This window comes from Tenebrio molitor, chromosome Y, assembly GCF_963966145.1.
Source record: "Tenebrio molitor chromosome Y, icTenMoli1.1, whole genome shotgun sequence".
In the NCBI taxonomy this organism is placed as follows: domain Eukaryota; kingdom Metazoa; phylum Arthropoda; class Insecta; order Coleoptera; family Tenebrionidae; genus Tenebrio; species Tenebrio molitor.
Window position 1 is genome coordinate 425134 of NC_091056.1, and position 13721 is coordinate 438854.

The following is a 13721-nucleotide window of genomic DNA, read 5'->3' on the forward strand; positions in this document are numbered from 1 at the left end:
GAACAAAAAACAATCACTTTGACAACCGATTTAGGTCATGTACGAGTAAATGTCAACATTTTTTATCAGTTGTCGAAAAAGTAGTTTTTTTGAGCAAGTGCTTAATATAAATGGATAACGTGAATATTTATATTTGCAGTAAAGGCGCGTAACGTGAGCGTTCCTTCCACATTTGGTGAACATTTAGTAAAATCGGTAAACATATAGCATTTAGAATGCAAGCAACAATAAAACAATACGAAACATTGCTATTTTGGTGACGCTGTTCGGCTGTTCTCATTTTACAAAGTATCATTATTTGGTGTCCACTAAGAATTTTTGATGTTAATTTAATTTTTTGGAGGACAGGGCTAGGGGTGTATAATTTAATTTGGTGAACATTATATTAATAAAAATCTGCCTTTGTACCGGGCGGTGCACACGAGTTCCCGTCAGCATAATATTTTATACCTGGGCTTGGACATAGGCCCTTTAATCCTGCACACGAATTCCCGTCAAGGCAAAAATGCACCCCAAATTCTAGACTCGAATTCCCGTCCGAAAAAAATCTTGGTTATTGAAAGCACTGTTACGAAAGTAAGATTCAATGATGAATCTTCTATGTTCTGAAGTAAAAACCATTTTTGCGTTAAAATATTTGGTTAATAGTGACAGTTGTTTGACATTTATTAGCTGACTTAGCAAAGATACGAAAAATCTGACACTGTCAAAGTCACAGCCGCCCCTTATCTAAGTATATAATTGTTGATCACAGGGTATTTGTAACTTTTTAAAATTTTAAACATTTTTTTGGTCCACGTAATGGTAAACAACAATGGTACCGGGCAACGGCTAGAGGGGTAGGTAAGTAAGGGATTGACGGGAACTCGAGTTATGGATTATATCAGTTGATAATTACCTGACGGGAATTCTTGCATTACTTTATGACAAGAAATAAGTCAGACGGGAATTCGAGTGCGCCCGTACCTATGCGGCTGTGCCTGGATCCAACACCCTACTTCGTGCACCTATTCAATCTATGTCGAGTCTGTATAATGTAGTATGTAACTATTTTGATATTTATTACGTTTCTGGGTGTTATTTTCGAAAATCTCTTACGACCTATTTTGTAAATAAAAGTTAGGATGAGTATCATTCAGCATTAATTTAATTTCATGTACACACTGTCTATAAAAGAATGTGGGATCGCAGAAGGCTCTGGAATTTGAATTTTCTACCCCCTTTAAATTCATCCATTAGGTACTAGAGCTAAAGTCAAAACGAAACATGACAGAGCGGAGCTTAGGATGCGCGCTCTCCAATTTACCGCTGACAGGGGCGTATCATACAGTCGTCAGTTTAGGGGCAAAAACTTAACCAATACTCAATTTGCTTCATCTGATGAAAGAAATTCTACACCAAGGTCATCTACTTTTGTTGTAGAACCTCTAATAGAACAATAAAAACTATCTTCATCTTCAGACCATTATCCTAACACCCTCTCTAGCGTAAACAAAAGAAAATTGTTGACTCCGCCACTGTCATATACGTAAGCTGGATTCAACTGATCTACATTCGTCTTTTGTGCAAACCACGTGATGTCATGTTTCGTTTTGACTTTACCTCTAATTACAAATTGTCAAATACTCACAAAATGTAAACAAAAAGTCAACTTAACCTCATTTTCGGTTTCGAAGTCCTGCTTTGTTGTTTCTTGCGTTCCTGGCCTTTTTATTCTGAAAACTCTTAAAAGAAAAGCATCTTCCAAACCTAGATAATTTCCGGTGGTATTTAACGGAATAACGAGTAACGCGGGTCGCGTTCGAGCTTTTATCTTCTCGACTCCAGTCGTGTTCGGGTGTCCTCGTCAGTCCTGAGCTTTTCTTGGCGGGACACTCGAACGGGTTGATGTCTCCACACATATATCATACAGGGTTATTCACAAGAGGGGTACTTCTGAATTTTTATTTTGCCGCAACCAACAATACAATGGCCGTGACTACTAAATCAAATGTGTTATTTCTTTTAAATTAGAAATCAAAGTAAGTTGAATAGATTTGTCAGATTGGCAGATAACCTGTATTTAATCAAAATTCAACAAATAAATTAACAAATTAAGTTAATGTAAAAGGTGTTCGAAGTGTCTACTATCGACTTGGAAACATCCGCAGCGGCGACAGAATTCCTTCCACGCTCTCCATAAATGAGGATCATATCAGCCTTTTCGTCGTTACTGTAAAAATAATGTTTTCGAATTGACAAAGATTTTTTGCTTTAACGTCAAAGAGACAGAACTAAGAGCCGTCGGGGATTCAGTAATAATTATTTTCAAAATTTGAAATTAAGATATTGTTGCAATGTGTATAATCGGTTGCGGCAAAAAGAAATTCAGAAATACCCCTCTCGTGAATAACCCTGTATATCATGAACAAAACAATGCAATATGTGTTTTCACATTTCCTGTGTTGGAATTGACAACGATCTATTTTGCACATTAATTAAACAGAACAAAATTTCATCTTGGTCATGCTCTTTTTGCGCTGTAAAATCTTCCACAGAATCTTTATTTGATTCACCCCTTACTTCAAACAAGGATCAATGTGAAAATCAGACAATTACAATTTCCACGGTGGGATTAAAAAACTTAATTAAAGCAATACTTGACGAACAAATAATGCCTTTAACTGCACATATTTCTGAACTTCAGATACTGATTCAAAAGTTATCTGCTGAAAACTCTTTACTTCGTTCTGAATTCTCAAAGCTAAATAGTAATTTACAGGTTCTGAAGGCTAACGAAGTAAAAACAGTTGATGAAATTATTCGTAACGACCAGCAAGTTAAAATATCCTATGTAGAATGTGTCTCAAAAAATAGTCAAAAAAAGACCTGAGAATAAGAGTCAATGAACAGCAAAGACTAAGGCAGATTTGATGAACAATGCTGATCCAGTTGAAACTTTGGCGAAAATAGGCAAGGTGAAAAATCTGAAAGATGGAGGCATCTTGTTGCGTTTTGACAATAACAGCAACCTTGAACAAGAAGTTAAAGGTAGACTTTCGGAGAATTATGAGATCCACGAAGTTAAGCCCTACCGGCCACGTATTAGAATCTCAGGTCTTTCACAGAATATCAATCACACGAGACTACTTGAATATCTATTGAAACAAAATGAGTTTATTTTTGATAGTAATTCAGAAATCAAATTGTTAAAACTAAGTCCACTAAAGAATAAAGAAGATATTTATCAAGCAATTTTTGAAGTTGATTTAAATACATACAAAAAAGCTACTTCCATAGGTCGCTGTCTTGTGGGACTTGATGGTTGTAATATATATGACGCAACAGATGTTTATAAGTGTTTCAAGTGTAACGGCTTTGGTCATTCAGTTCGCGATTGCAAAAACAATTTATCGTGCCCTAGACGTGGAGAATCTCATGCTGTTAATAGCCGCAATGCAGAAAACTTGAAATGCATAAATTGTCTTAACAGTAACTCCAAAACTAAGTCGAACACTCTCCACTCGGAACATGCTGCCTGGGTCCTGGGACTATCAAAAATGCGGAGTACGTAAGCAAATTATAGATAAAATTAAGCAGGACATCTTTGGTCCTATGTTATAGCAACCACAGTTTGTGTCAACTTGCATATCTTTGATCAAACCTTCTCCGTATAATGAAACAGGTTATGCTAACAGTTTTAGTCAGTTTCTTCAATTACTACTAACCAGGATTCAAACTGTCAAATGACATTATAATGTCCAATTTTCTTGTTATGTACACTAACATTGCGTCACTTATGGCAAAACTTCCTAGTTTTCAAGTCTACTTACAAAATTAAAGTTTTTATTTTTGCGTGGGAGCTAATAGATCATCACTGATCTCCGCTCCGCTCAATGTTAATAATAATAATAATATATCACAAAAATTTGTATCAATGATTTTGACATCAGAATTAATTATGGAATTATTGGCATTAGATGGTCTTGAAGATCTTCTTTACATAGGTTACAATTATGTAGGTATTATATTTTTAGATATGTATGTATGTAGTATGTAGGAAAATTCTGCAGACATAAAAAGTACAATTTTCTTCCTTCTTTTGTTTTTTCATATAGGTGTCCCCCAAAAAAAAATACGAGTCCATAGCTCCCTTATTTATCGGAGGATTTTAATTATCTATACACCAAATTGAATGATTGTGAATAGACTACAAAACGGCCTATTAAATTCACGTATAGCTCCAAGGGCTTCAAGGCTAAACTGTCAAAATATTTTTTTTCAAATGGGAATACATATTTTTTTGTAATAATTCTGATAGAGATTTTTATTCAGAAAACAACAATGTATCTATCGCAAGTATAACTTCACATAAAAAAAAATAACACTAACTTTTGAAACAAATGACGAACACCAAGCGAGAAGCTATCAAAATGCATTGCATTACAATGTAATAACCAAATTAAGTTAGCTGGAAAAACAAATGACAAACAATAACATATGGGATTGCGCAGATATGCGGCCAATGATTAGCGCAAAATGGAGTATAGACAATAGTAGCATTTTTTACTTTTTTTTTTTTGTATTTTTGGTAGGTATGTAAGTGTATATGTACTTGTGATACATTGTTGTTTTCAGAATAAAAATCTCCATTAGAATTACAAAAATTATGTGTTCCCATTTAAAAAATTTTTTTTACAGTTTAGCCTTGAAGCTCTTAGGGCCATACGGGAATTTAATAGGCCTTTTTGTAGCCTATTCATAACCATTTAATTTGATGTATAGATAATTAAAATCCTCCAATAAATAAGAGACTTATCGACTCGTCTTTTTTTTTGGGACATCCTGTATCTTTAAATTATTAATTATTTTTTCATTTGTATGACCGATTGTGAAATATGAATGTTCACACAACGTAAAATTCCTGCCCGTAGAATCGTTGGTTGTAATACGTCCACCTCCACACAACCCAACGCAACATGATCGTCTTCACCATTGAGTAATAAATTGATGATGATGACATGTACCTACTTTCAGACACAAAAATGTTAATACTATGGTCGTCTATATCATTTAAATCAACTAACATAATATCACAGTATTTATCATTAACACAGTCACAGAGGTTCTTAAGAATATTTTGACTAGGGCAGGTAACTGTAGCTTCAATGCAATCAGTGCTTACATTTTCAGTGCTTTCATTTATGCAGTCGTTGTTATCAATATTATTAGATTGTGATATCGTTACGAGACTATGATCATTGGACCGACTCTCAACGATCTGCTTTATAAATCTTAAAGACTTTTACAAAATAAAGATACTTCACTATATATTTCTGACAACTTTAGCTACTAATCAACTTAAATTTTTGATGATTTGTCAATGAGCTGTATTTATAAGTCTCACTACTTGATTTCAAAATTTCAACGCTGGGATTGTTGTCCTTAGTTTCATTAGGAGTTGTGACTGTTATTATCTACACTTATATTTTTGTCTGAATGAGATTTAAACTATGACCTGGTCCATCTCTGTCAGCATACATTTTCAGCAAATAAAGGCAAATTAAAAATATTTCGGCATTTAAAAATGTGTCTACAAGGTAATCTAATTGATATCCAGAACAAGCATTCACAACTTGTCACCTGTAACAAACCTTCTGACGATTCAGCAAGACATTTCAAATTATCTAGCACTGTAAAATTTTTACACAAATGAACGGACTCTAATTGTTTTTGGACATTATCAAAAGCAAAATTAGTTAAGAATGTGGAATAATGGTGTACTGGTGAATTTTTTTGAGAATGGTCGTATAGAAACTTTATGGGTTGATGTTGAATGTTTTATACTTTTATTCACTCTAAGTAGGTACGTGTATATTTAAAATGAGAAAACAATGTTTAATGAAGTTTTTGTTATACTTAATAATCTAATACTGCAGCAGGTACATTTTTTGACATTTCCTCGTACAAAGTAACATAATCTTCTCTGGATGATGGATAAGCCAATTTTTGTAAATACTTTTTGCTTATATTGTATTCTTTAGTTTATATATATTTTTTTGTACTTACTTCATGGTTAAACATTTGCAGAGTATTTAAGAGACATATTTGTAATCATGCGTTAAGAAAATTATTTTTGAAAACAGCTTTTTGAGTTCGATCTTTACAGACATAATAACTTGAATTTCATTTTCAAGAGAATTTAACTCCTTAAACTTCTTGATAAACCAGTCCAAAATTTCCTCACTTTCTTTAAGGAGGGGTTGTGGGGGTAGAGTTTCGTTAATTCTCCGCAAGAGGCAGCACCAGCGCCAAACATAGCAAACAAGCAAACTAAATATAATTTTTTTTCTCGGAAGATTTGGTTGGAGTTTGTCCCAACGCCTTTCACCCATTGTTGCCAGTTTTAAGAGTTCTCGATCTCGACTGTTCCACAGATAACACGATGTATTTATTGTACCGAGCGATCATTTAAAAAATAAATCGAGTTTGCTTTGGAGCCTATGCAATAGCATAGCATAAGATTGAGTCAATAGAAGTTTCGGATTCATGGGTTAATCGCGCATTAATATTTAATTCGAATTAAATATTTAATTCTCTTTCTATAAACTGGCCCTAAGACTTGTAATTCTTTTAGTAAAATTGCTTGTAATTGAAAGCCTATTTATTTCAAAGCGTTTTTTTCTGTTTTACCAATGTAATTCACATGCGAATTGGTTATTTGAAATTACTCGACTTTATCTGATAACGTGGCAGCGTTGTCTCAAATGTAGGCATCATTCTGCATTTTTACGTGATTCTGCGGCTGCAACTGCAAAGGTGTAAGGTGTTTTTATGTTTATCACGCGACTGCAGTAAAGCAAGGGTTAGGATAAGGCTTTTGTCTAGTTCAGTACCGTGAACTAGTGATATTTCCCAAAGCAACAATGGGCAATTTCCAAAGATCCAAACAATGTGTAAAAAAGAGGGAAAAAGGCAAGGGCAATCAAAGAATCGCACCTGCGACGAAAACTTCAGAGGTAGGTACCTTGTGCTATTATGATCGATCTGTCATTGTTAGTGGGGATCGTATGCAATGTTAGAATTTTCTTTTCAGATGTGATGTTCTTCCTACGCCTGGAACGTAAAATGAACTATAATACCTACACGTTTAGGTATTTAGCATTCTGAGCAAAAGTTAATTTCATATGAAGCTTACATTTATCTACTTTCATACTGTAATGTGCCATATTTCACAATTTTTTTAGTGTCGTAATGGCAGTTTTTACGGCACTAATGCGGTAGAGGATTGAATTTTGCAAAACATGTTTACAACTATAGGATATTTTTCTGACTCTAAAGGCCCGGCTAATAAACCGATAACAGCAGATTGAGCACCCAATTCAACATTTTCATTCTGAATCACTAATTTTTGCACTACACTGCAACTTGCTGTCACTGGAACGTTTGGGAAAAAAGTAAACAACTTCGTAACTATGGTTATTAGATTAACCACCCTACTATTTTTCCATAAACGCAATTTTAAAAATTTTATTAAACACAAAAACATTGGTATTCATTATGAAAGCAGAAAAACGTTGTACGATATTTGTATCATAATGTGTCGTTACGATACTTGATGGATTATTCAACTCACCTTCGGCTCGTTGGACAATTTTTCTAACGCGTATCGTAAAATTCCACATTACGACACACATATCGTAAATAACTACATATTATATATATTATGTTATGTTGTATATTATGTGATGCTTTAGTGGTGAACATTGTAACACAAGAAGTGATTGGAGTCAAAACCAGATTGACAACCTGTTGAAGCACTCTTATGCAGTTAATAGCATGGATATTGTGACCAATAAGAATAATACCAACGAAGACAAAACGTAAGTGGAATTCAAGATTTTACGTTTGTTTAATTATCATGTGACTTCCAAGTGTTGAAGGTTTTTATATTCTTTGTTTTAGATCAAATGTGGATGATTTAGTAAATGGTCTTTCGAATGATTGGCTCTTTGATATACCTTCCAACAATATTGAATGCAGCATCGAGTTCTCTCCAGAAGAATTGCAGAATACAACAATCATTGAACCTGAATTAAATTTAGATGATGCTTGGGGAACACAGGAACAATATGACAAGTATATTCATCAAATTACAAGACAATGCATAAATTATGATAATTTTAGTATACTTAATAAACTTTGAACTGTGTATCGAACGTGATACAAATTCTGCTATGCCTTCGCCAGTTATACAGGGAAACAGAATAGTGGATTTGAAATACGTTTTAAAGTGGGCAATTACAAGTAGACCATTCTAAAATATGCACATATGGTAAATTGTACTTGTGGAAGGAAAAAAGAAATGGGCTCCTTTCACGGCTATTTTTCAAATGCACAATGTGCAATCGAATTATTATGAAAAGCACCCAAGAGCCACATGAGCCAGCGAATTGTGAAAATAAACAAGAACAGGCTCCTGTAAACATTGCGGCTATGTGGGGCACTCTGTCAACGAGGAATTCTTACAGTCATCTTTATGAATTACTCAGTCTTCTGGAGATTCCTTGCTACCAATTTAGAACCTTCCAAAAAATTGAATTAATATTGGGAGATCTAATGTTTGTTTTGTGACAGAAAACAATTTATTAGACAACGTTTGGTTTTAGGCATGGCATGATCATTTAGTTGATGAATTTACTGCAGCAGGAATTGCGGAAGCAGAAATTGCAAAACAGAAAGGCAATGTAGATAGTGATGGTATACCATTTACCACTGTTGACGTTGATGGTGGGTGGAGTAAGCGAAGCTACGGACACAATTACAATGCTTTATCTGGAACTGTAATTTTAGATGCCCCATATTTGTAGTTTATTACAAAATTAATGTTTTAGGCAATTATCATAGGGAAAGAGAGCAAAAAAGCATTGTACATGGGAATTCGAAATAAATTCTGCTACATGTGGAGTGTTGCAGCAAATACAAAAGTACCTGTAGGGATGCATAAATGTTGTAAAAACTGGGAGGGATCATCCAGTGCTATGGAACCAAGAATTCTTGTTGAGGGTTTCTCCAAAAGTGTTGAAATGCATAGTATACGATATAAATATTTTATTGGGGACGGAGACTCCAGTGTTTTTGCTAATTTAAAAACCAAGGTTTCATATGGCCATCGGATCCAAAAAATTGCATGTACTAACCATATTTTGAAAAATTACACCAAACATCTATATAAACTATCGAAAATGGGAGACCTTGCTAAACATCATATAAAGCATAACCATAAGCATGGAACTGTGGATGAATTGAGAGAAGATCTAAATAACATCAATAATCACAGCTTTGGAAGTCACACTAATTGTAAGCAGTATTACTGTAATGGTGATGAGACCAAAACAGATTACACGGTAGAACTGAAAGCACGCGGGATTTTTCAAAAACTTGCATGTAAGCAACAAACGCCATAAAACTTTTAATGTATTGTTTAGCTTAGCCATTTTAAATAGCTTTATCTGTACACCTGTATTTTAGTTTGCAATGATTATCTAGTTTCAAAAGCCCATCAACTGTTCACTGATGAAACAAATAGGTAACAGAGCCGAACAATTTATGAGCTTGGTTGCAAAATATAACCAAGGGAAAAGGTTAAACTTGGTGATGAATGGATTTTTTCAAAATAGATGTACGATGGCAACACTCCAGTATAATCAAGGTCTAGACTGGCAGTTACATAGCTGGAGAAAAATTATAAAACGTACCCCAAAAAAAAATTTGAAAAGGCTTATATCGGGAAGGTCAAAGAAAATCATTTACAAAAGGAATCGTCCGCCTTGTCGAAAGCTTCTGTTCAAAAACGTATCTAAGAAGAAAAAGGATAATGACTATGAAATTCATTCTGTGGAACCAGAAATGGATGAAGAGGAAATGGAAAAGGGATGTTCTCGCATTTTAACAGGTATGTACTTACAAGTAAATAATAAAAGAAAAGTGAAGTAGCAATTCTAATGGACATGGATTTCTTAGTTTTATTTTGATTTGTAATCTGTTAAACATGTAGATAGAGACTGAAGATAGGGACAAAATCGAGAGGAACACAGTTGGTCAGTTTGGCAATTCAGCATATGAGGAAGAGAGAAAAAATCTACTAACAGCGTCTATGTTTGGCAAAATTATAAAAAGAAGAGCTTCTACCAATTGCCATAATGATGTGAAAGCGATCTTTTACAATTCAAATTTCCATAATGACGCGACGGAGTATGGTAAAATTCATGAGAAACATGCACTTGAAAAATTTTCTTTAGTACATGGATGTCAAATTAAACCAAGTGGCCTATTTATTGACTTGCAATATGGATTTCTTGGTGCTAGTCCCGATGGTGTGGAAATGAAATTTGTTGAGATATATTTTTCTACTGCTTTTTATACATTATTATTAGGTTTGGTAGTTGGTGAAAATGGTTTGGTGGAGGTCAAATGTTTGTATTTTGTGGCAAAAACTGGTCTTTCACTAAAAGAAGCTATCTTGCAAAAAAATATTTGTCTTGAAATGAATGGCAGTGGTTTTAGGCTAAAGAGAAAGCACAACTATTATTATCAGGTAGAAGGGCTGCAATGTATTGATATGCTTTGTTAGAACACTATTTGTTTTGTGAAAGCAGTAAACTGATTTGTAACTTGTGATTCTCTTTCTAAAATAACATTCTCAAAGCATACATGAGTAACATAAATGTAGGTAGGTATAATATCATATCTATGTTACCTAATGTTAACATTTTGTAGGTGCAGGGCCAGTTGAATATAAGTGGCCCAGAATATTGCTACTTTGTCGTCTACATTGATGAGAACACAGACATCTTTATAGAAAAAATAAAAAAAGAGTAATTTTTGGAAAACTGAAACGTGTCCTAAATTAGTCGCATTTTATAAGAAAAATGTTCTTCCAGAAATTATAATGAGACGTATTCCAAAAGGGCTAAAGTGTTTAGAGTCATAATACGTACCTAATAATCAGAAATACGCCTCAACGAGTAAAGTGTTTTCTTGCATGGTATACATTTTAATTGTTTCTTAATTAGTAGTTTATTTAACGAGTTTGTGTGTAAATTGGGCTTTTTTTTGCATGAGTGGGCCTTTAAAACGCTCGTTCCACTCGGGTTTTAAACTGACGCAGGCCAAAAAAGTTCAATTTACACACGAACGAGTTGAATACAACGTTTTTTTGTTCGACGAGCCCCTTAAAGGCTCCAAATCGCTCAAAATCTTTAAAATTATCTTGACGTTTCGTTTTGACAAGTTGTCACAATTATCAAAATCCGTTCACACAGGAGAAAATTCGCAAATTCTGACAGTGTCGAACAAAAAATTCAATAAATTGTAATCATTTGATATACGAAATTCCGTGGCCGCGATTGTACCTGTTTGTGTCTAATGTAATGTAAGTAGCAGTCATTACAATTTTGTAAAATCATACTTAATTTTAAGAAATGTTACAATATGTAATTTATAATTTAATGTTTGTTACAATAAATAGATGGAGTTTCTTAAAATGTCTTGTTTACTTCGAAGAACAACAAAGGACTCTCTTCCTTTGGATATCTATATGTGAAACAAACCCTCATGTATCAATAATGTGACAACTACAATAACTTATTTTACGCAGTAATTATGCTTATGATGAAAATATCAAATCAACAGCCATATGTTCTATATTTTTTATATTTGACGCCAACTGGGCGCTTTCTGTGGAAATTGGCTGAACTAAATTTGACAATTGTACATTCAAAACTAGTGCCAAATACAGAAACATTTTCTAAGTTGTATAAATAAAAAAATATGTTGTGTAGAATGATGATGTTTTTGAAATATTTTTCATTTTGTTATTCTCTATCACATAAGGTTAAATGTTTTTCGTTTAAAGTTGAGTGACGGCTCAAATGTTCATCTGATTGGGAAATAGGAAAAATGAAAAAATAAAGTTCAATAAATAAAAATGTTAATAAGTTCTTATGATTGATGTAATGAAACAAAAACTATTGACAATTTTTTGTTAGGTAAAATGTTAGGTTTTAAGTTATACAACTTTAAAATTTGCAATGTCATAACCTTACTCATTTACTACACAACCCCCTCTTAAGCACTACTGCAATCACCACAATCACACCACTACCGAGTCTTCATTAATAATTATGTACGTCACTGCGTTACTTGCATGTAAATCGTAAGTTCCATCATTGAAAATCACTTCAGGGTAGGGTAAGCTTTAAACATTTCCTTCATTTTCTCATCTTGAAAGTATAAACACTTTAGAATTCCTTTTTCATCTGCTGCTATTTCAACAGGCCATTTATTCTTCAAAAGTCTTCTTTAAATTTGGTTTCCAGTTCAGGTTGGTCAAATTTTATAATTTAACTAAACAGCCTGATTCTTCAATTACTTTATTTCAAATAACTTTCTTGTTATCTCTTGCCTGTAAACATTCTTATGCTGCCTCTTCATAATTTTAATCTTTGTTAAGGTAAACTTTTGAACAATGATGCTGAGGATGGATGGTTATAACCTCTTTTATTTTTAAACACTTCCCACATGTTGAAATTTTCACAAACATACCAGCTATACAGTCTTGCTTATGTGAATGTTTTTTTAACCTTATTTTTGCCACTCACATGTTTTCTTCCTCCTTTTATGCAATAAATCCTCACATAATAATCGCTGAGTTTCTCTATGTCACATTTTTTTATACAATCGCTTTCTGAAAATCCTTTAATTTGCGTTTTCAGAGTATGGGAATCTCTTAACCAGTAATAGTTTTTAGTATCTACATATATGTTTTGTCTTCAAGTTTTTGAAAAAATGATTGGGTCGATTCAAATTTGTCACCTACATGAAGCATCTAAAAATATCAACATAACTGGTTCCTTCAAAACATAAAGGATCGCATCATGACACCCTTATTAAATTTAATCATGACTCTAATTACCATGGTGACCACTCTTTCTGGCAGGTTATAATTGCATAAATCTATATAAATATGTAGTTTTATATTTACTTCAATCACGAATTTAGTTCACGGCAACTTTAATAACGGTGTCGTGATACGGGACGGTCCAATTGCCCGGCCCATTGTCATTTATAACTTACTATTTTTTCAGATTCTATTTTTCACGTGTTTGTGACAACTGACAAGTGACAATGTTGTTTGAGGTTAGAAATTATAGGGAAGGGATACGCATTAACATAAATGTCACACTGGCTACTGACCCCGGGTGCCGGGAACCTTTTATTCATTCCGACATTTGAAAATGCCGTAGCTGGCAATGGATGCACTCCCTTCTTTCAAACTAAAATGAAAGAATTTGTTACCACTCGTAGACAACACTCTATACACAGAAATGTTTTCTGGTGAGCATAAATATGAACAAGGAACAAGTGTGAGACCGCGACGCATGTGCTGTGTACTGCATAGACATGTGATAGACATTAGAAAACGGAGAAAACGTTGTGGTTATGTGAGGGTTATGGTTATGTGACCGCCTGTGTGCGGTCGTTACGTTAGTGACGGTTTTGGTGTTCAGAGATATTTCTTTTAGTGTGGTTAGGTTAAAGCGAAAGCTTTTAAAATTCGGCATGATATGTCTCAATAATTCTACTAATAAAAATCGATAACGAGCGCGAATTCGATTTCGGTAAGATTTCGAGTAAGAATCAATTGGTGATTTTTTACTTCATGAAAACGCAAGGAATCG

General features: G+C 33.8%; 1 protein-coding gene and 1 long non-coding RNA gene across 2 annotated transcripts; one reads left to right on the plus strand and one right to left on the minus strand.

Moving 5' to 3' along the window:
* The first annotated feature begins 6103 nt into the window (after nucleotides 1-6103).
* Nucleotides 6104-11493, plus strand: LOC138140600 (uncharacterized). The gene is made up of 8 exons (XM_069061666.1): nucleotides 6104-6998; nucleotides 7076-7133; nucleotides 7737-7862; nucleotides 7945-8118; nucleotides 8167-8822; nucleotides 8874-9456; nucleotides 9511-10707; nucleotides 10759-11493. Exons 1-5 carry the CDS (start codon nucleotides 6932-6934, stop codon nucleotides 8183-8185), a joined length of 444 nt encoding a protein of 147 aa, XP_068917767.1. The 5' UTR covers nucleotides 6104-6931; the 3' UTR covers nucleotides 8186-8822; nucleotides 8874-9456; nucleotides 9511-10707; nucleotides 10759-11493.
* A 461-nt stretch (nucleotides 11494-11954) lies between these two features.
* LOC138140601 (uncharacterized) lies at nucleotides 11955-13405 on the minus strand. The gene is made up of 2 exons (XR_011162629.1): nucleotides 13117-13405; nucleotides 11955-12868 (listed from the first exon to the last, which is right to left on the minus strand). It is a non-coding gene; the product is annotated as an uncharacterized lncRNA (long non-coding RNA).
* Nucleotides 13406-13721: the final 316 nt, after the last annotated feature.